Below are 27,260 nucleotides of genomic sequence, written 5' to 3'. Positions count from 1 at the left end.
GGATGGGGCATCCACAGCCTCCTTGGGCAACCTGTTCCAGTGCATCACCACCCTCTGCATGAAAAACCTCCTCCTAAGATCCAACCTGAACCTCCTCTGTCTCAGTTAAAAACCATTCCCCCTTGTCCTATCAATATCTACCCTCATAAACAGCCATTGCCCCTCCTGTTTAATAACTAAAGTGTAATTATCAAGAACATTAAGCGTCTAGCTCCTTAATTAAGTTTAATTCTAAATGAACAAACCCAATAAGAAAATAATTCTAGACCAAATCAGAGCATTTATACTCTCTGTATACTCTTCTATCTTCCTGCTACTCTTCCCCAGTTACATGAAAGTTACTCCACAGTGACAATACAAAATATAACCACTTCTCTTTTCCCCCCAGCTCTGAAAGAAAACAGATTCCCTGCTCTGAAAAACATCTCACAAATCTGAAGGCGCAGCAAATGAAACAAAATACTTTGGGGAATAAAAAAAAACCAACAAACCCAAACCCACAACAGAAGATCTATGTTTCATTTCCTCCCGGAATGTATATATTCATGCAACATTCGGGTCGCAGTATGAAAGTGAAATTGCATATTTCATATATCTATAGCTGAATATCGCAATGGCAGCGTTCCATACGGACTATACAAGCATTTTCATCTGAAACATCTTCGTGAAGATTAGGACCTCAAGGACGCCAACCCCATCCCTACCGATACGCCTTCCAAATCAAAGACCTCACGTGCTCACCTTCCTGCGCAATAAAAATGCACACGTGCTTTTGAGGCTTCCAATACATTCACCTTCCAGTTTGGCACATTGAAAATGTCAGAGTTCATTTACAATCAGACCGAACAAGCAAAGATCCTCCTATTCTTTTTAGTCCCTCCTTGGGGAGAGGCGCTCCTACACGGCACGTCAGCCTTCATTCTGCTTTGGAGCAGAACGTACCTGGGTATACGATGTGTTTATTGCCAAGGGATCGACTTACTGATTGAAATCAAAGTTTGATGCTGAAAACAAATGGAATCGCCCCATTTGAAGCAATAATGTGCAACTGAAACAAACAGCCCTGACGTGAAGGAGCCGCGGCCAACGATCACACATCAGGTCACTTCTGATCTCCGCAGCTTTAAAGAGAAATTGATTAAACAGGCGTTTATTTTTCACACAGCGGCACAATTCAACCCGACAGAACCCGCAGATGGAAAAAAAAGAGAGCGGAGGGTTTTGCTTTCAGCCTCCCCTCCTGAGCCACCCCGTTACATAACCCCTCGCCGCGGTGCCTCAGGATCCCATCTGGATGGCAGTCACCGCCCCACGTGCCGCCAAGAAAAACTCACTTAGGAATCAACAACGAAAATTTCTCCCCTTCCGAAGGAGTTTGTGGGTTTGGAAAGGGCTGGCATGACAGAAACCTGAACGCTGCGGGAATTTATTTACATTTTACTCGCAGTCCGCTTGAGGCATCTCCCCACAGCGCTTTTTAACCCTTTGGAAACGAAGGAAAATTCAAAGCGGAGGAGGAAAAACCCAACAACTTTCTGGAATTCCTTTATGAGATGTTGTGGACTCACAGCTCCCAGCAAACACAATTACGAGCCATCCAGGGCGATGTGTGTTATGTGTGTGCTGACCTACCTGTGTGCGCTGGCTGGGCTGCTTTTGCTCTCACCAGCTCAGGGACCAAATGCGTTACAGCTCTTATTGCTCATGTCTTCTAAAACCACACTGCAAAAGTTCAGTTTTCCCATTCGACGGTCTTCAATAGTAAAACTATTTCTTCTCTAAAGGCTGCTGAGAGTTTGTCAGTGGAACTTAGCCGAAAATGAATGCTGTATATGGAAATTATCTAGGATGATCCCACTGTATTTCATCTATGCATGGACTGAGCCCAAGCAATGCTGGGGAGATGCCGGCCAATGGTATAGGCAGCAAAAGCAAGGAATGCTCCTGGCTCTGACCCCAGAGGGGCACCTGCCCTGCAGGAAGGTCCACAAATCAGTCCAAAGCAAACAGTGATCAGCACAGCATGATGCAGAAGTCTTCCCTTTCACTTGAAACTCCATAGCCAGGATGGATCTGCAGGGCTGATGGGGAAGATCCTCGGTCTTTGCTGTCAATGCTAACCAGGAAGGGCCCAACCCTTCTTGCTGATGTCACTGTTTGGGGATTCTTCCTTCAGGAACCTACAATGGCATCTAAGAAATCCACCTAAGAATCCCTTGGTTTTCATTCCATAGCTATAACGCAAATAAATGATCATATTTGTAGCAGGAATTCTCACACTGAGCATTTCTTTCTAACTAACGACGCAATTTTGACCCTTTTTAACATTATACCCTCTTGAAGCAATGTCTGAAATCACCAAGGAAACTCCTTTTACATTCATAGACTGATCTGTTTTAGCAGAGAGCAGGGCACTTCAGCACGTACACTAAGTCTGGCCAAAGCACAGAAGCATTAGCAGGATGGAACAATCACGTTTAGGCCATAAAGAGATGGTCCAAGTGACCTCATGTATTAGCTTTCTTCTTTCTCTAGAGCCCATGAACTCACACATGCTTGACAGCACATCATGCACAATCAAGCTACAGGCAGTCACAGCTACAACTGACAGGCAGTTGGAAATGGAAAACTAAATTCATGGCTTTTACAATGCAGGAACCACGTGAGAAGTGTGAGATGGAGAGAGAAACACCCTGCAAACAATTTATTTCTTCTTCCCCCAAAACTGCCACCTTTTTTTTTCAGCTTATTGAACAGTAACTGGCTAGGAAAGTAATTGAAATACACATAAGTGCCCAGGAAAGAAGAAAACAACAGCCAGCAGTAAATTATAGTGCTTACATAAAGTCAGTAAGCAAAGGCCAGCATTGATGCCATTTATGAGAACTGCGGTGCTGAGATAAACTCGATGGGTTCTCATATTATCTTCTTGCCTAGCCTCAAAAGAGGTTATCACTTCCCTCCATGTGGCAGCGTTTAATTGATTCACAAAGCAGCAGCTATTTGGTACTGAAGCCAGACTTCTGCAGCTCTCAGGAAGACAACGTGTTTGCAACAAGCAGCACCGCTGCATCAAGGCCTTTCCCGAGGGTGCTGTACTAAAATAAAGAATGCTTTCTGGATATCATGAAAGCATAACAGGAATGTTTTCTTCCCCTTCTTTTCACTCAGAGATGTGCTGAGCTCTCGGACTCTGCATCTCACTCTCTGCTTGAGGGATGAGATAGCTCAGCACCCCTGCAGGCTCTTGCTCTCTTCCTGAGTTCTCCCTGTAGCAGCTACCACCATCACAGCTCTTCTGGGCTTGTCTGATGGATGTGGTGCCCTTAGTGAGACTCAGAGCAGAGGCTTGGAATAGCACTCAGCTCAAGAGAATCTGCTTCAGCTCCCCCATCTGCCACAGGCATGATGCTGCAGATTTGGGTTAATCCTTGTTTACTTATATTCAACCCTTAGAACTGTAAAATGGGAGTTTGTCCTACCTCTAAACCATGATCTGGCAGTCAAGAAATGAACTGCAATATCTAATAACACCCCTTGTCCTCAAAGGAACGGGCTGAAGTCAGTTCATATTTCCAAACTTCTCCATAGGATTTATTACTAGGAGAAGAAAATGTTGGCAAAATGTATTTCCAGGGACCACAAGATTAGCTCATCCATGTGGACACAAACCACACAACTTCTTCCCTGAATGCTATAGCTTGGAAGATTAGTTAACGTCCTGTATAACAAAGAAACAGAGAATGGGTTAAACAGAAGACATAAGTGATCCTGACGGAATCCACCATTGAGCTGTGTGTTTCCAGTTGCCCATAACCAGGACTTGGAGCAATCCGTGTTGCAGTTATGTGACACCCAGGTAATGAGAGAGAGCAAAACAAGCTTAAAGGGATCAGGAAGGAGAATGGAGACTAAAAAGTGCAATTTATAAAAACATTGTAATAAAGTGGGGGGAAAAAAAAATAGCAAAGGCATTCTGCATTTGTAGAATACACTGTGAGTAACTGCAATGTTGATATAAAACATTCTGTGTAATGACAAAAGTCTGATGCATCTCCTAAGACAGATGCTATGCTGAGAGATATTAGAGCTAACAGCTTGCCTATGAGATGCAACTTCTTACCTTTCCAACGAGTAAAAGCATGATGATGCTGGTGGAGGATGGAATATAGGCATCCTGTGCTTATTACTCTGCACTGTTATTAACATCAAAATCTTCATTAAAGGCCAATGAGAAGTGAAAACATGAGAGAATTACTGTGACCAGCAGATTCTCCAGATTCTAAGCTGCACAAACTGGCCCAACCTGCACTATGTGCACAAGTACATGGATACAAATACACACGCACTGTTCCACGCAGCACACTCTACACAAGCAGGAGTCAAATGTGTTTCCTATTAAACAGATGTGGGTGGTCTGCTCCTCCATCTGAAGCAGTATCGCGTTGATTAATATTGTAAAGCAACACAGTGCTTAATTCTATCTGAACAGCTCTCTGAAGAGCTCTCTCCTATCAAAGTGTATTAATATCTTTCAGCTAGTAAAATATAAAGATGAAATAAGCGTTAACCCATGAACTGAAGGTTAATGCAATTCACTCTACAAAGCAGTCCTGGAAGCAGACAGGGAAATTCAGCAGAACAATATTGAACCAACAAGGGCTACAGCCAGACATAACCACAGGGGTCCTATTAGGAGGACTCTTGGTGTCCATCAACACAACAGAACGTAAAGGTGCAGCTCTATCTTCACACTGTTAGTGAATCTACACCTCTTTCTTCCCACCCAGCCCCTCATTCTGCATTTCATTTGTAGATACCGACCATTTCTCCTCTTGTCAAATTGACAAGTATGTTAAAAACTGACAGGTGAGAGCCTGCAGAAACAAAAGTGAAGATGCGAGAGTCACAGAACTGAAGCACTAACAGCAAATGGGGGATAACTCATGTTATTTCCCTTCCATTCTACTACTCCTATTTTATACAGTGAGGATTACTGACAGTGGTGGTGATCTTAAAAGGGCTAAACCTGAACACTGTGCTACACGCTGAAAGTTAGAACTGCTTATGTCCTTGTATTTCATGAGAAAACATCTATGTTTTCAGTAGGGCTGAAGTAATGAGCTACTTAATGACACAGAATGCCTTTAAGTCATTTTGGTTCCTTGCCTAAAAACTTCCCTCGCTACCGCTGCCACCCCACAAGCACATTTATACCACAAATGAAAATGAATACTTCCAAAGATAAACTTTCATCTCCCTGCGGTGAACCTTATGCAGCACACCAAGAATTCTTCATCAACACGCAACCATTCGTTCTTTATGGCTTCCACACATTAGTCAAAGTATTTTCTATTGAATACAGATTCGGATGTCTTCTTTCCCTTCAAGGAAGGAGAAAGGAAGAAATAGCTTTTCACCAACAAAACTTAACCTGAAACAAAAGGAATGCTATAATCCTTTACACACTGGCTTGGGCATTGCTAGCTAGGATTGGCAAAAGCAAGGCTGATGACATTAGATTTTAATTGAAGTTTAAAATAATGCATCAAAGTAGTACAGCCCAGAGCACAAGCAAACCACACAGTCAGGATAACAACATAACTTTGTTCCTGTGCCAGCACCACACTCAGTTTTTGGTAGGATTTATGCAAAAACACATCGCAGAATCATGGAATCATAAAATGACTTGGGTTGGAAGGGACCTCAAGGATGATGAAGCTCCAACCCTCCCCCCTACCACAGGCAGGGCCACCAACTTCCACATTGAAAACCAGCCCAGGCTGCCCAGGGCCCCATCCAACCTGGCCTCAAACACCTCCAGGGATGGACGGGGCATCCACAGCCTCCCTGGGCAGCTGTTCCAGCACCTCACCACTCTCAGAGTAAAGACCTTCCCCCTGACATCCAACCTAAACCTTCCCACCTTCAATTTCAAACCATTTCCCCTTGTCCTGCTGTTATCTGCCCTTCCAAAGAGTTGACTCCCCTCCTGTTTGTAGGCTCCCTTTAGGCACTGAAAGGCTGCAATGAGGTCACCCTGAAGCCTTTTCTTCTCCAGGCTGAACAAGCCCAGCTCCCTCAGCCTGTCATCAATAACATCACCAATAAGAACCAGATGGGCTCTGGAGCAGTACTGCAGGCACGATGTTCCGGGGCTCTTCTCATCACCCCTCTGACAAATAGAAGGATGAAATCCTGGCACAGCTGAACTCGACAGGAGTTGTACAACACAGCCAGAACCTCATCCTCAAACATGATGAGGCATTTATCCATATGCTCTCTCACATCACAGCAAATTCATTATCTGCCTACCGAAACTGAATTGCAATTTAAATGAATTATTGGTAGTGATAACATAACATGAAAATGTTGTTTGTGGGCCAGTGTTGTTCCTAGTAAATTTATTGCTTCATAAAGTTTACATGAATTCTCTTTAGTTGTCGCTATAGATGCAAATCTCAACAGCCATTAGCATCCAGGCACCCAAAACAACTAACTGTGGGCAGGTTCACACACACGCAGGTAACACACATTCCTTCCCAATGTTCACTCTTACAAATCTATCTAGGTTTAAAAAACAACCTAACACGATCATTTGCACTGATGAGATCAATAGATAAAAAGGTCTAGGAGATCCAAATTCCTTTGGATCATAATCTCTCCTACAGATACAGATTTAATGTGATTGCAGTACAAGCCTGACATCATCTGCTTCAGGTACACAAAAAGACAATTGGCCTAATGCAGCAAACTGAATGGTTATTGCCTATTACCATCCCTGAGATAGCCAGAAATGAAAGCAGGTCAATAGGAGTTTATTTCTTGGCTCAGTTTAAAGTATAGAAAGCAGAGCAGTATCATCACCAAACACTCCTCTGTATAACTATTAAACCCTTTGCCCTAACAGAAGCACAAAAACAAAACATCAAATTCTTCAAACAACAGTAGAAATAAGCTCTCTCTGGCTATGTTTCTTAAGCCTTAATTGGCATTTCAAATTGGCAATGGCATACAAAACATTGCAGTGTAACAAATTATTCCTTCCCTACTAATCCACGGGTGACCTACATAAGGTCTGACGATAAAGAGTGAGCTCTAGTTCAACGAGTCAAGTTGGTCATTTTCAGACACGCTCAATTCTACACTCGTGTTTAAAGCTCTGCTCCCTCTACACAGCATACATAGCAAGGCATCACACAAGAGTTGAAGCACCATATAAGATTCACGTCTGCAAGGCCTTCACCTGCTTCTTTTGCAGTAAAATATTTACACGACAGCACAAGGAAGAGACTTCGCTGTCCTCATTAATGTATTCACCACGTAATCTCTTACTAGAAGCCACTGTATCAGAGTGAGATGCATATACCCAGATTCTTCTTCACTCCTAACTAGGGGCTATGCTTACTATATTCTATATGCAAAACACTTTTAATGCCTTTCACACTGCCTAAAACTGCATCTGCAATATAAGTAATATCTGTTTGTTAATGCATAATAGCTTTAATTACCAGAAACACCCACACACTGCAACAGCCAGCAGTACATCAGCACGATGTGAATCCTTGCTGCGAATCCACAGACCTTATGACACTTAATCTCTCCTTAAAAGAGATTGCAATGTTTTTCCATCTCAACATCCATTAGGATTCCTTCATAAGCAATAGATAAAAAGCCATTTGTCTGGCAACACACTCCATTCTCCCACTTGCACTACATTCTGTAAGCAGCCCACAGTTGCAGTATAAACTGGGAATTTTCAATACTATACTCACAGCGGATTCCATATATCATGAGAGGATCGAGCTGCTTCTTGCCATGCTTCCCCTGGCCTGAAAGGTTGGAGATGGCCTGAATTTCCCGATGGAAGAGATAATCGAGCAATGTCAATGCCATCTTCTCGGCCGTGCGGCAGTTGGTGCTGATGTGCAGCATGTCAGCAGGGGTGATGGGGCAACGGACCCGCATCTCAGGGTTATTTTCATCTCCAAGCCACGTCCCGTTGGGGTAATCCTCTAGAAAGAGATTGTGGAAATCGTTATCATGACCAGGAATGAAAGAGTCAGGTTCAGGTAGCAGCCGACATTTAAGTTCTTTTTGTTTTCTTTGTATTCTCTGTAAGCTTCTTTCAGGTCTAGAATGACTGATAGGCTCGTGGCATTTGTTGTGGATAAAAAGTTAATTCCCAAATCCACATCAACAGTGAACAAAGCAATTACCATTAACATCCTGTGTTAGTGGATATGCCAAGTGTTAGTGGATATGAGATTAATGAGGATCTAGAACAGAGCTCAGAGGGATGACCAACCACTCGTGGAGAATGGGATACAACACATGACAGAGGGCGAGATGCTCATTCCAAATGAAAACAGAATTTCCAGTACCAATGTTGACAGCATCAGTAGGAACTGGAAAAACAACCAGCATTCATTGACAGGGGTCATTTGATTTCTGGGTTTGCTTTTAGTAGAGTAAAACACAAAGCTTCCTGACTTAGGAACCCCTCGCTTCTCCTGCTCCAGAGCATTACAGAATTCCACTGTTTCACATACCCTCAGAATGGTAAAAATGAGAAAAACAGTCAATTATACAATTTATCCCACATGAAATGCCTTTGAAATGGAGCTTTATGGCATATACAAAGACATAAAGGCTTGTTTTCAATAATCCCGTTAGCCAATAAAGTGACAGGAGCCCAATAGATCAACACTCTTTGTATTGAACCCCAAGCAATCAGCAGCCTCCCTTCTAACAACTGGTTCACGTTGTCAGCCTGCATTTCAGCAGACTGTAAGCCATGAAGATACGCAGTAAAACCTAACATGAAAGCAGCTCCAACACACAGAACGCTTTTAAATACGACCTTCAGGTTGGGTCATACCACTGCTGTCAGCTGTAATTTCATTGCAGTGAATAATGACAGCATGGAGCAAACGTTGGATTGTGCAATAGTGATGTATCATTACAAACAACAGATTATCGAATATAATAATGTCTAAGGAAAAATACTTATCATTGACATATGGAGCAGCTAGCCTATCAAATTTATTTCTGATGAAATCAGAACTTCATGCACTGTTCATAATATATTGTTATACGCCCCTTTTTATTCATATGTATATCAAATACCTCATATATATATACATTTTTTACTTGTACCTAAACTATGTCATAAAGCACACGGGTGGTTTTCTGTCCACAGCACCAGGTGCCATCTGAAAAATAAGGTGGTTCAGATTAATTACGACTTGTTTTGAATGCCACTGTGTCTGGCCTCACCACAAGTCTGGTTAACATTATCAGGGAAAATAACATTCTGTTCCTGAAGACAAATGGAGTGTTTGATAAAAATATGGACAGAGCTGGCAAAGCAAAAGATGTCATCGGAGAGATGGGGATGTTTTTCAAAGGAAAGCCTAGGAAGCACAAAAGAAAGGTGCTACACACCTTCCAGACCTTACTATTACCTTACCAGTTCACACTATTACCATTAGGTGTAAGTACTTAATACAGTGGGAAAACTTTTCATCTATACTCTTGCTATCAGCCTCCACCAACCAAAGGTTTGTATCGATTTACAAAAATCATCACTCTTGTGGTTTTGTCTTTTTTCTTTACTGGCACCAAGTCCAGAACATACTGTTTTCACCACATGCAACTGTCCTTTTATTGCTAGCAGCCTGCAAAAAAGACACTGCCTTGTTATTCTGACCTATGAACACCAGCCCCACATGAAATTCTCTCTTGTATTTCCATCCTGCTTTAAAAAGTTCAACTGAAAGCTTCCTTTTGTCTGCAGAAATACAAGGAATCATTAAAGAGAAATGATGTGTATGAAACTACCAGCAGTCTTTACATACATCCACTCAATGTTGACGCCAACGCTTCCATTCGGTCCAAACTAAACTCGTTTGAATGTGCTATGTTAATTCATTCCCTGCAGTCTTCTAAATGAAATTCTTCCTGTCAAAATGAAACCTGAACAAAAAGCTGATGGTAATGAGAGGCTGATGATTCAAAAGAGCACAGTAACCTAACAATAATTCTGACAGCTCTATGGATGTGCACAGACTTTTCCCTCACCCTTCCCTTTGCCGTATATCCCAGGTCACACATATAAACATATGCACATATAACCAACACTCAAAGCCTTAAAAGCTGAGGTCCACAGGCTTGGCTGTGTTGTGGGCAACCTGATGGAGCTGTGGATGTCCCTGTTTGTAGTAGGGCAGTTGGACTTGGTGACCTTTGGGGGTTTCTTCCAACCCTATGGATACTATGAAAATATTACCCATACTGAACTGTCAGCGTATCTGGCATCAACAACTATGAAAAGGCTGACACCCAAAATAATGGTGAGAAGAGGAAGCAGAGGGTTGGTTATGAGGGAACTGGCTCTGAATGACTGGAGAAAAAGAGACTGAATAGGGAGAGGGACAAAAAGAGTTTGATGGACATTCTTTTCTCTGACCAATTATTTAGCACATAAATACTATTGATTAAAGCTGCTTCATTCAAAGCTTCCAGCACTCAAGCTTCCTTTTATGTTCACTGTAATGGTTCCTGATGTGAATTATCAGGCATTATATTTATATCTAGATAGGATCTAGATGAGCCGAGTTATTTAGTACATACATTGCAAAACTCAGATACTGAGCCAGGACTCCACCAGTCACACACACAGCAGCACAACTTCTACTATTTAAAGGCTGCCAAAAGGCAACGAACACACAAAGGGCTGGGGAGGAAAAATACAGTCAGATAACACACTTTGCTTAAAAACCAGCACATATAAATGCACGCGCTCATCCGTATGCCAGGGTAAACATAAACCTTTCTGGTTTCACCCTGAAGGATTTTTCTTCCATTAATTTTCCTAATGGCTCTGCTGTCCCACTTAAACTCTGGCATTCAGAATGCACTCCACCATGTGATACGTGCTGCAGAAAGGTACTTCCTTGCACTTCTGTATGCCAAATACTGTATCACCAGCAAAGTGGCTCTCGATCATTCCTATTTCCAGTGTTAAAAGTCCTGATGTTTTTATCTGATTTGCTCTCTGCACTCAGAAACTCATTTCAATGACAGACAATCTAAGTTTCTGGCTCCTCTTCACTGTTTTTTCAAGATCAGAAAATTTGCCTTTATCTCCATCCTGCTGAATCCAGAACTAGTTTGCTTTTCAATGCTGATTTCAAATCTTTTTGACTGTATTAAGTCCATTTCTTTTATCTCGGAACACAGTTGACCGTTTCTCTGTGACCAGAGAACACAATGGTTTCAGCAAGCATGTGTGAGCAGGCAGAGGAGGCTGGGGCTGCTACACAGCCATGCACTGCTACAGGAACAGTGCAGGGAGCTTCAAGGTTTAGCATCCAAACCCCAGTGCCAAGGGCAGAGCCACCAGACAAGAGTCATTGCAGATTTCATGCCTGGTCTCAGCACACACATGTGTTCCCACCAAAGGAGACAGCAGACCCTGCACTGCTATTCACATCTGTCCAATAGGACACTTTCCCCTATTCAACATATGAACATCAACAGTAAGAGCAGAAACAAAGCTGGGCTTTGCTCTCTCACTATGCGTTGTCAACCATTCTTCTAAAACAAAGGAAAACAAGATGAAGCACCTGCCCACATAAAAACTGGAATTAACCCATTCCATTACTCAGTGTGGTTGCATTTGAAAGGCTGGGTGGAAGCTGGTGCTTGCAGCAGGACAAAAAATACCTGGTAGCTGCCATAGAAAGGCAGAAAGATGACTTCAGCTCAAAGCATAAAGAAGACATTAAGTAATATTTTGGCTGATGTGTAGGAGATTCTGCATCTTTTTAAGTAAACTCTTGTCAAACAGCTGGAGTGCTTTGCCCCTGCAAGGGTTCATGAGGGTGTGATTAGCAGAGAGCTCCCAGTAATCCAAACTCAATGCAATCCCATTTCTATAGTTTTCTTTGGCTTTAACCCAGCAGTAAGTTCGTGAGGTCCGAGCAGTGTGCTCACATCAGTTGTGCACGCTGCTATTTTAAGGATGGAAAAAGTTCGCTATGTGAAGGTTCACTCTCGCTGTCTGCATGTGGACATATGGAGCTCGGCAGGAAAAGCAGAAGAGTTGCAAGCGATGATATAAAATGCAGGATTCCATCGTAACAGTGAATTAAAAGTCCTGTAGAGACATCTTGGCCACTTATAAAACAGCTGTTTGGTATCACACTTCAAAAACTGTGAGCTCTGTTAAATACTACTATTGGAAAACAACCGCTTCAGATGCAAAGCTGAAGAGACAGATTGTGACTAAGCAATTTTCCTTAGGAAAAAAAAAACCCTATTTTCCTTTTAATTAACATGCCACATAGACCAGCTTTCCCTTATCTTCTCCACAAATATGCATGTTTACATTTCCACTTCTAATTCTGTGATAGGCTTCAAATGCAGCAAAAAAGAACACTGAGAAAGCAGATATGATACAAAACCATCACACACGGTGCCAAACATTGCATGTCAGTGTTATCGAGTGTAAAGTTCTCTGAACCAAAAGCTAAATCAGTGGATCTTGCTGTTTTATTTTATTTACATCACTTAAAAATAGTCTTCAAGGGGCTCTCTTCAAGCATTTCACATACTCAGCCAGTGCGTTTCTTTCTTAGCAGTTTCAAAGCCTTGGCTTCAGCTTAGACATTTCAAATAAGATCTGCTTTTAAGGCAGCACGGCAATGCTGAATGGGGTATTCTTATAACACAAAGATGAGAGGTCCAGCTTTCCTTCCTTCCATATTAAAAATAGGACAGTAACTCTATTGTCCAAGAAACAGATTTGAAAGGATAACAATGTGAATTAATGTTTCTGGAACAGATGCTCCTCTTGTCTGTACAGGAGGTCACAGAACAGAAACTTGAAATGTTACCATACACTGAATGTGTAAAAGAAAAATACTCTTAGAATATTCCTCGTATCTTGAGATCTCTTATATCTTGAAAGCAACGCGTGGTGCTGATCAAAGTACTCCTAAGGACTGGTGTGTAAGTAGAGAATAATCAGAGTGCCTTCAAATAGATCATTGCAAGAAGTATTCAGCATCTGAGCTTGGTTGCTGAGTTCAATTGGCTCTTCAAGTTTGTACTTTTTCTGTGCATAAGCAGCAAAAAAAAACCCCAGCATGTTCTGTTTATACCCACGCTCTAAAGGGAAACTTTGAAGAGCAGGTCGGGAATAGCCATGGCTCATGGACTGCTTCCTATAAGCACAACCATGCAATGATCTCTAATCAGCACTGGGCACTGAGGAAAGTACTTCGGAAGCGCAAAAGAAATTCAACACAGAATATAGGGAAACCCATCATCGACTGCTGAGGAAATGACAGCTACTCTGAGCAGTGGAGATGGCAAAAGATGAGGTGTTCATAGTGTGCTGTACAATAGGATGGGATGCACGGTGTTGGGGTTGCAGTCACAGGTTTGGAAGGCGTTTTGAATAGAAGGCCTTAGAGTGAATAGGATGGGAAGGAACCTGGACAAGCATTACTTTCATCTCAGATGTTATCTATTAAGAACATGAAAGCTTCCTTTTTAAGCGTTGATCATTTGAAAGCCTATTCACCATCCTTAACAAAGCTTAATCTCTCCTAGTTGCTCAGACTTGCTTTTCCTCATCTAACGTGAACTCCCTGCAGTTAAAAAGTTTAGACAAACACATTTGAGAACGTCAGAATATTGTTTAACACATTTGTGGTAAGAATGAAAGCACGCACGGCTGCCAGGTTACAGCTCAGTCAACTGAAAACCAACCCTTGGCAGGATTAGTGCCACATACCAGCACCAGAGAACTCATTAAAACCAGAAAATAATATAGGTACCTCATACTGTAGGTTTAAAACTTCTGTAATTTAAAACTAGCGTGGGTCTAATGTTCTCCTCGGTTTCTGCAGGGGAAGACAAAATCCAAAGGAAAGTCATGATATTAGGACCCAAGTTTTCACAAAGAGTGATGCTGAAGGAGCCTCTCCACCTCCCAAACCACACCGATCGAATTAAGGAGGTCGCTTTGCTGCTTACTTTTCATAAGACAGTGAGTTGGACAAAGTTGGAGGGTGCCTGTGCCTGAAGTCACACAGCTCAGCACACCTTCTGATCACAGATAAATGGACGATAAGCCATTGGCACACACAGCTAAATGTTCATGACTGCAAATCATAGGATCACCAGGGTTGGAAAAGACCTCCATGATCATCCACGTCCAAGCACCCACCCACCACCAGTAGTTCCCCTCTAAATCACGTCCCTCAGTACTGACAAACAGTTTCTGGAGCAGTTCCTGAAGATCTACTGATAGCAACAGTTTAAAAACATTCTTCATTCATCAGCTGCTCATTGGATTTAATTAGAAAAGCTCAAGATACAGAAAGCACAACTTTGTTCAAACAGGGAAAATGTGCTGTATTCAAAACCTACTGTAAAAACACATCCATGTCAAAACTAACCGGACTTATAAAAAAGCAGAAAGCACATCCATCAACTGATGGCAGCCACTTGAAACACGCCCTAGTGATAAATGCTCGTTCCTTACTCCATTCAATGAACAAGATGCTTAATCCACGCTGAGAACAAAAAAATTAGGACGGCAAACAAGAAAACTCCCCAAAATGTTTAAACACTGTTTTCTTCCAGATTAAAGAAAAAGCACAGATTGCCTCAGGAAAATGCATAATGAAAATGAATGCTTTCTAAACTATCCTATGGGATTAAACGTCTTTCGGAAACAGTCAGCAGAGAACAAACAATGCATCTATGACCTGTGTTCTGTAAACACCCACAGTTCAAGGCCATGCTCAGTGTGAGCTGAAGGCACACCACGAACACAGATGTGTTCTCCTCACTAGACACAGGGCAATGAGACAGCAGGCATGCTGAAAAAGGGCTGAAGTTTGCCTTTATTGTCCCCTCGTATCTTAGGACGAACCCAGACTCCTCTGAGTAACTCAAAGCCATTCAGAATTCTGCCCCAGACAATGAAAGGAAGCTGATGGGTGCTGTAACTTTTGCCTTTTACTGCTAAAGAAAACAAGCCTGCAGAGCAGAGTTGTTACTCTCCATTGCTTCTTTTCTTAATAACTTAATTTGTGACATACTGCAGGCTATGCTGCTTAGCATTCCTGCTGTGCAAGCAGACCTCTCCCATCTCCAAGAGGGCACAAGAGGTAAGCGTGGGGATTACTAATCTGATCTCTCCAAGCATTCATCAATCTCCGGGAGATTTTTAATGGATGACTGTTCTAAAGGTCTGAAGAAAATCAGATCTGAGGATGTTAATGGATTAGCCATTTCTTCACAATTTACATATACAGCTGCGTAGAAGGCCAACATCACATTTGTCTGTGCAAATCCGTGCCAAAAGCACCAAGGCAAAAAGGGCATAAGACTACAAACTCCCTTCTAATGCTTGAAACTTTGCTCCTGACACAGGGGACGCAGAGCTGTATGAACTATGAACAGACCCCACGAAGGGCATGCTTCATACACAAGCCCTGCCATTGCAGCAACACCTGGGACATTTATTTGCTGAATAAGATTACCTGAAGATTTCTCAGCCTCTCCCGACTTAAAATCTGGGCCAACACATTCTAAGTGTGAGCATGCAAAGTATTTTCCCTCTCTGGTAACATAAGGTTTTCTACCTCATGCAGCTTTAAAGCTCTGCAATGAAAGCTCAGAGAAGAGTTTCTGCCATAAATACTGAGTGGTACATACACTGCATACTGTTACAAATGAAGCCTTTTAAGTAAGTTTTCAGGGTAAAAAAGCCAAAAAAACCCGATCTTTAAAAATACTCACTTCAATTTCCATTGAAACAATCCAGGGTAATAATTTGTATTATCCTGAGCAGCATCTGCACCATAACAATTTTATCACTTCTATTTGTGCCATTCATCCTTTCTATCAACTGCATTTAAATGGAATAAATAAATAAAATTTGACAACCTCCTTTTTCATCTTTCCCCCTGGTTTCCACCAAAGCAGCACATAATGTGTTTTACTGGTCGTCTTACTGGCACTCCAGCATGGAAAACAACTACAGGCTGTTTCCAAAGACCTCAGTGAGCATACCTTGCATTCAGCCAGCTCCTATAGCCAGGGAGTTCTGGCTTTACATTCCACAGGCTCAGGATCTATCTCTATTCCTTGCATCGTTAAGTGAGTCAGAGCCAAAGCTATTATCAGTGATGCCTTCTGCTGGCTGCCTTCGGTTGACTAATAAGACACTGACCTTCCTCCCTCTGGTTCACCAATCTGGAGGTAATGGGTAACTAGAACACAGCTTGTGAAACTGGACATCTTAGGATTTCTTTGTCACCAGACATCGATCAAAACTTGAGGACTTCCAGATATTCCCTAATCTAAAGGAGCAGAGATCTTATGCTAAATGCATCTGATTCCAGAAAGCACAGAATAAATTTCCTCATGTGGAAGCCAAAAAGGAATGAAGACGAAGTAAATCTGGAAAGAGCTCAACAAGGAACTTACACAACTAACAGAATTACTTTGTGTAGATTTAAAATTAATTTTCTAGCCCATGACCAGTATGAAAGGTTCCTCAGGAGCAGGTCATTATCCCAGCATCCACATAGGACAGATCTCAAAGAATCTTTACAAAGCACTGTAAGGGGACCAAGGAAAATTAAAGAATCTCAGGTTCAAATACTTCAGAACAGTATTTTCAGGAACGGTCTTTGGTGCATGAGACTTTCAGGAGATCAACTTTTCAAGTTCAAGAAACAATGGAATTGATCACAAGTTATTTCCATCTAAAACCCAGTGCCCCTTATCCCATCTTGTTTGTAACTGAAACTGCCAACTAACATTCAATGTGATCCAATCATGTAAAATAGAACACCTTTACAAGGCTAATCTAAAATTCTTGGACTTCATTAAATGTGATTCAAGTGTCTGCAGAAAAGAAGAACCCGATACTATCCACTATCCTGCTAATAGTGTCTTCCATATGAATTTACTTATAAAACCATTGAGAGTTGCTGAAATAAATACTTGTCATTTGAAAGCACTAAAGGAGTGAATTTAGGTTCATTCCACCCTCCCATTTACTTTGCTCATGTAGTCTTAGACCAGCATACCTTCAGAGTTCAGTGTAATAAGGGTGACGTTGTTCCCAATACTTTGGCTTCCTAATTGTCCACTGTTGGAAACCGAGTCACTGGCCTCAGAGCCACTCTCTCCATCTTCGTTGTGACTGTCGTCGTGCCCTGGAACCTTCACCACTATGGTGTTCTGCCTACGTCCAGGAACGGCACTATGGAAAAGAGAAGGATGTAACTTTGGGGAAACCAAATCCTACATCAGGAGAAACATCACGATAACGGAATTAAAAACACCAACTGAAAATTCCTCTAACAATCTGCTGTTCATAACTAAAGACTACCCAGAAAAACAAAACGGAAGGAAAACAGCAGAATAAACATAAAGTTCCAATACAAATTATACAAACGCATTAAGAACATTTTCTAACCACAATCTACATCTCTGCTTAATTTTAACTATGCTCTCAATGGTACAAAGTTTAACAGCCTCATTGGGCTGCTGCATATTCTTTATTCAGTTGATTAAATACAGGATATTGGCACGTTCCCAAGTAATTATGTATCCATGTAAAAAAAATACGTAGCTATGGGAACTCTTTCAGTTGTCATCTCTCAATGAACGCTGAACCCATCCCTGATCCTCTAAGATGTCCTCTGCACACCAACAGCAAAGCAGTGCTCCATACCTTCAAATGCAGGCTTTCTCCAGGCAGGACCGATGCATTCATTTAGCACTTGCATTTATTTTACCTTCCTCCCCCCTCCCCCCATCATTACCTAAAACATTCCTCACTTTCACCGGGAATTGCTGCAGACTGCTGATGATCTGTCAAAGGAGGGAGTGAAGGGGGAGGATTCCCAGAACTGCTACTAACTTGCTAAGGATATTTTCCAGAGAATCCGCTGCTCTGCTCAGTGGTTCTTCCTGCCCAACCATCTTGGCTACAATTGAATTCTGCCGGTCGTTGTTCAGTATTACTGTGGTCTGGGGAACAACACTACGAGACAAAAGTCAGAGAGGAAAAGGGAATGTAAAGGAGAAAACCTTTAAAATAATACATTAACATAGCCTCATTGTTCAAATAGCCTTTTTAAAGAAGGCTTAGGAGCAGTCCCTGTTTTTTCCCCCCATATCTCAGTTGCGTATCAAATGCTAAAGCTGCTAATCCATTGCACTTGACATCTGTATCGCTTTAAGCACTCATAATGCTTCAATGGAATTATATAAAAGTCCACGACCCCTGGAAAAGTGATAAAGAATCCATCAACTCAAGACACACAGGAGGAAGTCTGCAAACCACAGCTCCAGAGAGTCACCCAATTCTTGTTTGGAGAAGCCTGGAAGTGAGCATTTTCAGAGCTCCTACAGCCAATTTATGTGGTAATGTAGCTCTGCTAATAGAACAACCCCTAGAAAAACGTGAAGATTTTGACAGCAGAACCAGACATGGAGCTTAGTTTAAAAGTACGTATTGCTGGCCAGGGCTGGGCGCTCTGAGGAGCAAGGAGGTGAGAGCAGCACTGAGGGCATCAGAGCAGAACATTAAATAATAACATGACTAAACTAAGTCACGTATTAAAACAATCTAAAACAACAGAAAAGCAGTTAGTGGACAGAGCAAGGAGAAACCAGCAATCAGAAACTCTAATAAAAAAACCAAAACAACACTAAGTCTGCAATATAATACAGAGGAAAACATGTAGTAAGTAAATGTCTCCAACACAGTTTACTATTTCATTTTGTTTCTGAGATCACCATCGTTATTCCCACACTGTTCCCTATCTGCTGAGCAAGGCATCGTTCTGATGTTGGAGCTGCTTTTGGTCACGGTGAACTGAAGGGGAGAAAGAACTGCAAAGAAATGTTTGTGTTTCAGTGACAGGGAAGGTTTTATTCTTTCTCTTTGCTTCACACAGTAAACAGTCTGCTATTGTTTTTACTTGTCCAACATCTCAAACATAACTGACGGCCATTTATTTTCCCTAACTGTATTCCTTGGCTAATTGTTGAAAGAAATATGAAAGACAAACAAATTAAACAAATGTGATGACAGCAACTCTGTTTATTTCAGCTGTAACAGCGCCCGCTTGCATGAATATTCATGTGTGCTCATAAGCGCAACAAAATCCATCGTTACGATCTAACGAAAAGATAAGAAACTGTCCTAAGAGCAAACAACAAATGGATCTCAACTTTGGCTCCACTGAAGTGGCTGATATGGTTTTGTTGGAAACAAGAAGTCCAAGGGCCTGATGCCCCGCTCCCCCATTCCAGCAGTTGTATCTGTTGCTAGTAACAAATGGGATTCCTTGAGGACTGCCAACGATCTGTTGGACTGCAAACCTCGTGAAGCTCTGGAAGATGTTTGTCTAATCATGGACGAGTACAGAGTGTGCTATGGCTTCTCATGTCGATGCGAAGTTCAAGTTCTATTAAGCAATAAACGGGTTGGGATTTTTTGGTTTATTTTAGTTGCAATCCAGAGTATAAAGGTTTACGACGCTTTCACAGTCGCCTTTTCAACATGATCTCTCATTAAGAGAAACTACATGCGTTACCAGACACTACATTCTCCTATTTAAATAAAAAGGCAACTTCTATTTCCCCCAGTCTTAAGGCCAAACGCCCACCAGCTACTCGATCAAACACCAACACTCAGCAGCACTGGCAGCTGCCCCAGCCCAGCAGCCACGTCTTCTTGTTACATCTCCCAAGTTGTCCAAATGGATGAAGTTTTTACAGGCCAACTTAAACGCTCACAGATTTTATACTTCCTATTGGATGTTATTATCACCATCTTTCCCCTGAACGTTTGCAAGCACCGTTTACAAATCTCACTCACCAAAGCTCATTTTTAATGAACACTGAATAATTAATTGCAGCTGTAGAGATAAATTCAATAAACTTCCATTTATCAACTCCCTCAGCTTTGGCTCATGTTGAGCTTTGGTTTGGAAAAAAAATAGTCTTAGCATTAAAAATAAGGAAGCCTGGTTTGGGTTTGTTTGTTTTTAAGACAGCATTCATTTTTGAAGACATCCTGGAGATGAAGCCAGAGGGCATACACCTAATTTAAAGCCAACCTGAATGAGGAAACGCTTTATTATGACCCATCAGAACAGATTTACCCCCTCTCCTCAATGCATCAATATACCTTCAAGTTCACAGAATAAATCCACGACTTTTTCTTCCCTCCGTATTTAGCCCTACAACAAACACCAGGTCCTCTCTAAGCGTTATCCGATTAACTAGGAAAGGTTAAACTATTGAGAGGAAAAAATCCACCATAGGGTTGTTTGGGAGGAGCCACTAACTAAACATACCATCTTACTGACACTTCTTTTCCTGGCTATACAGCACAAAGGCAAAACCAGACACCACAGACACAAGGAAAATCTTAGTAACCAGTCACAGCAACAGCCAACTTGTCCATCGATTGCTCTACACTTGGAAATGAGCTGTTGCCGAGTGGTAAGGATTCAGAGGATCAGTTTGGAGGGGAAACTGAGTCACACAAAGCACCGCGGTAGAGAACAGCATCTGTTTGGGGATGTTCAACACAGCACAGCACACAGCTACCACTGATGGATCTTTCTCAGCGATTAACCCGAGTGGGAACTCTACATCTGGTTTCAAAGTAACTGAATGAAGCTTCTTGTCCATTTCCAGGAATCACGAGGTGGCGGATAAAAGATCTCTTTCTGTGCTCTGTATTTAACACACACAGACTCTGCTACAACCCATCCTGTTCTACTTTGATCCTAAAGGAGAAAGATTATTTTTTTTACTGTGTAATGCTTAATTCCTGAAGAACAATGCTTCCAAAAGCAGATGACCTACGGAGGAGGAGGAGGTTGCCTTTCTGTTCAATCCATCATGAAGGTTAACCCAGAAGCTATCATTCTAGCCCATGCTCTGAACATCAGAGCTCTCCGAAGCTGCTGACCAGTTCTGACAACGAAGAATCACGAGGCTGAAGGTTCTAAGAGCTGATGCTGTGAAACCTGAGCAGCTAATTATCTGGAAGGAAGACAAAACAACAGTTGGGACCAATACAAAAAGGGAGGCCCGATGCTTGCCAACAGGAGGATTTCACTCTCAGTTCGTACACAGGCAATATGGACAGGCACAAGATTCCCCACAGATACAGGAATGTGCTCCAGTCAATTCCCCGTGAGATGTTCTATTGTCTGTTCTCAGTTCTGTTTATTTTAGGGAGACAGCAACAAGAAATGTGCTGAACCTACACAACTTTAAACAAGGAGTTTATGTAGTCAAAACAGGAGGGGCAGCCTTGAAGAATCCAGCAGAGGAAACTGTTAAATTGCAGCCTACCAGACCCGCACAGTGGATCTTCTTTTTTCACACTTTACACCTTATTCCAAACATGAATCTACTCTAATCATTACCTTTATCATTATATTTTATGCACTAAATGAAAATGGTGAAGAAGAGGGAGGGCAGCTACCAGCTCCCAAATGAAGCAATTCTTTCTATCAGTGCTGCCAGTACCACACTCACAATAATGATGGAAAGAAAGGATTAAAAAGGGTCAGGAGAGCTTCGGAAACCCAGCATTGTTGTATGGGCTTCAGTACTTTCCATTTATGTTCACATATTCCTTTCCCCATAAGTATTAGAATTTGGAGAGACTGCTTCTGCAATTTGACTGTTCTTGGATACAACTTAGTCAAAAAAAAACTAATGCTAACAGCACGGTGTGTGTAGATAGATTTATATTTAGGGATTATATTTCTTAATGTCGCTAAATGGTCTGCTAAATTACAGCAGAAAATATTTCTAAAAGAATAAACATGCCAGATAACGATTTTCAAGTGTGCACGTTCAGCCTCTGGCTTTTTACTGTTATTATTTTTAAATACACAAGACCTTGCTATCTTTTGCATAAGAAAAATGCTGCTAATGGTGATTCTCAGTCTGGAAAATGAGAAAGTCAGATAGGATCGTTACTCTTCATTTTGTGTCACTCTTTCTTGCCAATAACCTGTCCATCACATGGAACATCATCGGTGTCATAAAGAAACTTTGCCATTGTGACACTGCCCACTCTCTTCCTCCCAGATTAAGCTTTCATTTAGCAGAGCAAAACAGAAGGAACTAACAGAACCAACCTTCTGGACATACTAATACAAATAGTTAATGGAATCTTTACAGCAGTCCTCAACCAGTTCAGGAAATAAGACAGTCCTCCTCTCTTCGGGCCATTTCTGAGCCTCCTTTGCATACAAATGAATGCATGCAGCTCCTAATGCTTCAAAAGAGAGCAAACTTGCCACCAGCAAAATGAATGGTGAGTGTTGTTCAGCAAGCAGAACAGTAAAACACCTGCTATAGGACAAGCACTCAAACAGTTAAAGTTTTAATGCCCCTAAACTGTCCTGTTGTCTAGCCATAGGCAACTGCCAGAAAAGCAGCAGTGCTATCCATCATTTTCAGTAACAGTTCAGTTACCCAAAATTATCTTTGGATTCTGTGCATCTGGAATATCCCATACAAGCAGACATTATAAAGATAGCATTAATGATTAGGTCTCATACGGACACAAGCCAAAGTAACCAACCATCACGGGAGAGAGATTCATGAATCTGAGCACTGAGAAAGCTGTAATAAATTTATAACAAAGATAAAGCAAAAGCAGCATTTATTAAAACACACTTAAGAATTAAAATACTTGAACTGGAAACTCGCTATAAACTCCAGACCTGCTCCAAGTTACAGAAGATATCTACGCAGTTAATGGTGCTCAGCCTTACCTACAGTGTTTGCATTTGAGTCGCCTGACAATAAGCAAGAGATGAATTACTGCTTTCCGACCAACTTAAAAACCTTTCAACTGTGATCATTCACAAATGCTGACAGCCTTTTGCAGCAGTTCTCCATCTAACCAGAAGCTACACACTGCTACAAGGGATCTGCAGAACCTTGATGGGTTTTACAATACCTAATTGTGTGTACTTTTACAACACCTAAGTGTGTAAAAGTAACTTTCACTTTAAAGAACAAATGCTCTGAACACAGCTGAAACTTCATAGAAATTAAATGCACGGGGAAACAGCCTTTGATGGAGCTTTAGACTAAGCAGACACAGAAAAGAAGCAATAAAACAGTACAGCTGGGTCAGCTTGCAATCAGCAGCGAAGTGCATTATAATCAGAAATTAGCGTTAGTCTTCTACTTCTGAATAAAGACCAGAAAAACAGGTCACGGCTTACAACCAGCAGGCTAACACGAGCCTTTCCAGAGATAAACGTACTCAAAAACCTAACAGCAAAGATAACACGAAGGTACATCAGTAATTTATCGTGGTTGGTAACAGACGTGCAGAACAGCAGAGCAGACTCACGAGCAGATTGTAGTGGCTTAATCCTGCAGTAAAATGGTACTTTTTCCTTAACAAACCCACTCCCCGGTCTGGGATGACACCCCTCCTAGGCACATTCCAAGCAGAGAACAAAAAGCACTTTCCCTCCTCCTCCCCCCCTCAATTTCAAATGCACAAAATACTGGAAATGAAAGAAGAACTAATATAAAATACATATCTTATAACCCAAATAAGAAACGCCTCCATTTCTAAAGGCAAAAAAGCCCAGAGGAAAAAAAAGCCTCATCTATACATGTTATAGAAACCACCTACAGCACAACCACAGCGGGCAGCTGAGCACAGGAGTGTCAGTGTGGTGATGTGGGCAAAAGGGCCAGGAAGGAAACCCCAGAGTGGGGAAAACGTGCCCCATTCCTACCCAGTTGCCTGCAATGAAAATCATTTTCCAAACTTCCCTATGATTGTGATGATCTCTGCATCAGAATCATCACAACTCGACAGGCAAACTCAGCCTTTGGCATCACGACCACAGCACCGGGTTCCTGTAGGCAGAACCAAAGCACGCAGGGTGGTGCAGAAGTGATTCCAACGTCTATTTCTGCTTTTCTTGCCTCTCATAATTACCCACCATCAGCCTGACGACGCCACTACTCTGAGAGCTGGTACTGAAGCTTTCATATATCTGTATTTTTACAAATAATATCATATTGAAAGACACTGGGAGCAGATTTGCTCCCTCGTACCCCACCCTTTAATATGGAACAAAGATCGAGCTGAAGATATGCAAAAAAGCACAGTTCCACAGAAGGGGAAAAAATTCCTTTTGGAAAGACATTTGGATTCTAAAGTGTGCTCCTGACGGTTGGAAACGTATCAGTTAAATAACATCTGCTGCAGATGGAAGCCTGGCTCAGTGCTGCCTCACCAGCCTTGCTGATCCCTCGCTGGATGCACAGCTTCTCATCCCTCTGCCTCCAGTTCCAGCTCCTTCCTACCTTGTGCAAAGCAAAACTAGCGCTCTCCAAAAGCCGCTGTAGTCTCTCTCTCTGCTAATGTACTGTTTTTCCATACATACCTAAGACCAGTGGGTTTTGCAGCCTTTAAAACCAGTACTACGGGTGCGTTAATCTGGTATGAACAGGTATGCAAGTTTCTTTCAGTCACAAGGTGGACATTAAACATCTGCCTTTTCCATAAGAAGAAAATTTACCGCCAACAATCAGTGCCTGATGAGGTGCTCCCCTTCTTTGCAGTGTATCCTTGGAACAAAACAGCAATACTTTCAATGGAAAGTGCTTCTAACGCTGAATTTTTCAACTCTAAGCATCTCCAGATCTCCACACTCTCAAACCTGGAGCACAAAGCGATACAAAAGGCTTTTCTGCCCCCTTCTGTTCATTAGGTTGGACAGACGACTTCCTACAACACACAGCACTCTCCACCCTTATTTCTTAAATGCAATAGCTGGCTGTGCTCATGGAGACATAGAATCGAGGTATAAGTTCTGCTTTCCCCAGATGACACCTAATATGACCTTACAGGATTTGACAACAGCATAGGTCAACCTACATTTTAATGCTTCTATAATTCGTTTTAAATGGCTTTTTTTTTCATACACTAATTAGACTAGTAAAAGCTCCCCCTAATCCAGACGCAGAACTCAAAGCCTTTTTGATCCCCACATACGCCTCCCTTTTTCATTAGCAACTCCCTTACAACTAAAGGATGTCCATTCCTAAAACGTCTGGGCACAAGGGGCAAGTTCTGTGTGTGCTCAGCACCCAGTGCAGCTGAGAACAGTGACATATTGCACCAGCGGGGACTCCATCCAACTGCATTCATTCACCTTCTCGTGCTGTGAATTTCAGATTCACTCAAGTCAGACGCAGAATGAAGTTCCTTTATGGTAGCTAAGAGGGAATAAATACCCTTCACACGTGGTTCAAAACAAGTCATTTTATGTTTTACACTCCTCAGTTTTAAGGGCTGTGCGTTGATCATAGGCAAAGAGTAGCAACAGGAAGCTTATAGCATGACAGCATGGTAAACAGGCAAACATTAAGACCTGAGATGTCTCTGACAGACTGAGACAGGAAGAAAGTTTAGCACTTCAGACTTGACTTTAAGTGTGTATTGCTGAAAATCTTTGCTATTTCTTTACAGAATTCAAAATTACATCTTTAGATTTTTTTTTTAATAAAGCATGTTTTAATCTCTGCATTATTATTCTTTTAAAATCCATTTATTTTGCATCTATTTCTCAGGCAAAAGCCATCAGCCGTACTTGCTAAGCTATCATCCGAATCACTGCGCTGTTATATAAAGGATATTTCAGCTGAAATCAATAAGTTAAAAACATATGGGCTGGGAAGGACAAATCAACACAGTTCAAACCTTGGTCAGCTCAAAACGTTCTGTAGATTAAGTTCCATCCATACACACGACTCCAAAAAAACAGAAGAAACGTTCGTATTAAATTGTTGTTTTAATCCTACAAGTGACCTCAAGCTCTCAACCTAAACGCTATCTGAAAGTTATATATATTGTTCCTGAATTTAGCAAATCCCACCAACAAATTCCTACATGTTTGGCTCCTCGATATCTTAATGCAACAATAATGGAATGTGAAACTCCAACGAGAACACAGCCGCGCAAAGCTCAGCAATCCAAGGCACCGCGTCTCCTCAGTCCCCGCGTGAATTTGAACTCCCAGTGGTGGAGGGATTAAATACCAAACAGACACAAATCAATGAGACGTGGAATTCAGAGCACTTGTTGACGGTCTGTAACGAAAACTCCAGACAGGCAGAGCCTACAGGACAACATTCATTTCTTAATATCTACGTCTCCAGCACAAGCGTCCAAAAGAAGAGTTACGACTGTTTGCAGCGCGGCTGCTGTAGATCTTGCCGGATACAGCAAATTGCAATAAAAAAAATCAGAGTCAGGAGAATTCCTCAACTATTTTTAATATAAGGATGTGTCGGTCCCAAGTATAATGAATCACGGAGGTTTGCTGAAGTTACAGCATGTTCCAGTAACTGAAATGCGTGTGGTAAAAGATGTCAGTCGGAATGATTAGCGCAGAGGAGCAGATTCACTCTATAGAAGTCGAGGCTGTCAGGTTCTTCTGATAGACTGGGAGATTCTGGACAGGGTTGCAGTGTTTTTCAGGGTATCAGACATTAAGTACTTTGTCCACAGTGCAGCCAAAAGCCAACACTGCAATTCAGGGATGGGGGGCTGTCGTCTCATTGCAGAACTGCAGTCTTTGCTTATATTCGGTTCCCGACATTGAACTGCAATTGTAAGAGAAGCTAATTTTCCACACAAACACATCTACTACAGCTCAGCAAGTTATTTGGGGATGTCATCTGTTAATTCATGTATTTCAAGCCACGACAATTCCTCCAGGCTACAACACAGCTGAATGCTTGCCAGCATTGTAAGGAGCAGGTGGCTGATTTCCTTCCTTGAAGGAAACCACAGAGCTCACAGTTCACACTTGAAAGCTAATGACTATGTGTGTGCCTGCGTACTCAAAAATGGGTGTGTAAGAAACCCACCCCTCTGTTACATCTTTGCTGTGAGGGATGTAAGGAAAAGGGGTGGTAGAATTAAAAGCAAAAGCCAAAAAAAGCATAGAAGGTAATTACATCTTGAGGCAAATGATGCAGTTAGGAAGATGTGAGTCCTTGAGTGAAACTTCAGCTTTGTCTGAAATAATTTGTTTTTTTGTTGTTGATTTTTCATGTGTTTTTTCAAAATGCCAACATTCCCTTGCTTATTATTATATTACTATTATTATTTCATTAATATTCACTGCGTC

General features: G+C 41.8%; 1 protein-coding gene across 1 annotated transcript in view; it reads right to left on the bottom strand.

Annotated features, from left to right (window-relative positions):
* BANP (BTG3 associated nuclear protein) overlaps positions 1-27,260 on the bottom strand; it is a 121,640-nt gene that overhangs the window by 80,857 nt on the left and 13,523 nt on the right. The window contains exons 5-7 of the mRNA XM_015874221.2: positions 17,963-18,085; positions 17,124-17,299; positions 7,776-8,015 (exon numbers count right to left, since the gene is read on the bottom strand). Of these exons, the coding sequence (XP_015729707.2) occupies positions 7,776-8,015; positions 17,124-17,299; positions 17,963-18,085 (539 nt within the window). The remainder of the gene's footprint in view (positions 1-7,775; positions 8,016-17,123; positions 17,300-17,962; positions 18,086-27,260) is intronic.

This window comes from Coturnix japonica, chromosome 11 (assembly GCF_001577835.2).
Source record: "Coturnix japonica isolate 7356 chromosome 11, Coturnix japonica 2.1, whole genome shotgun sequence".
NCBI classification, from domain to species: Eukaryota; Metazoa; Chordata; class Aves; order Galliformes; family Phasianidae; genus Coturnix; species Coturnix japonica.
This window is presented reverse-complemented; position numbering and strand designations above follow the sequence as displayed.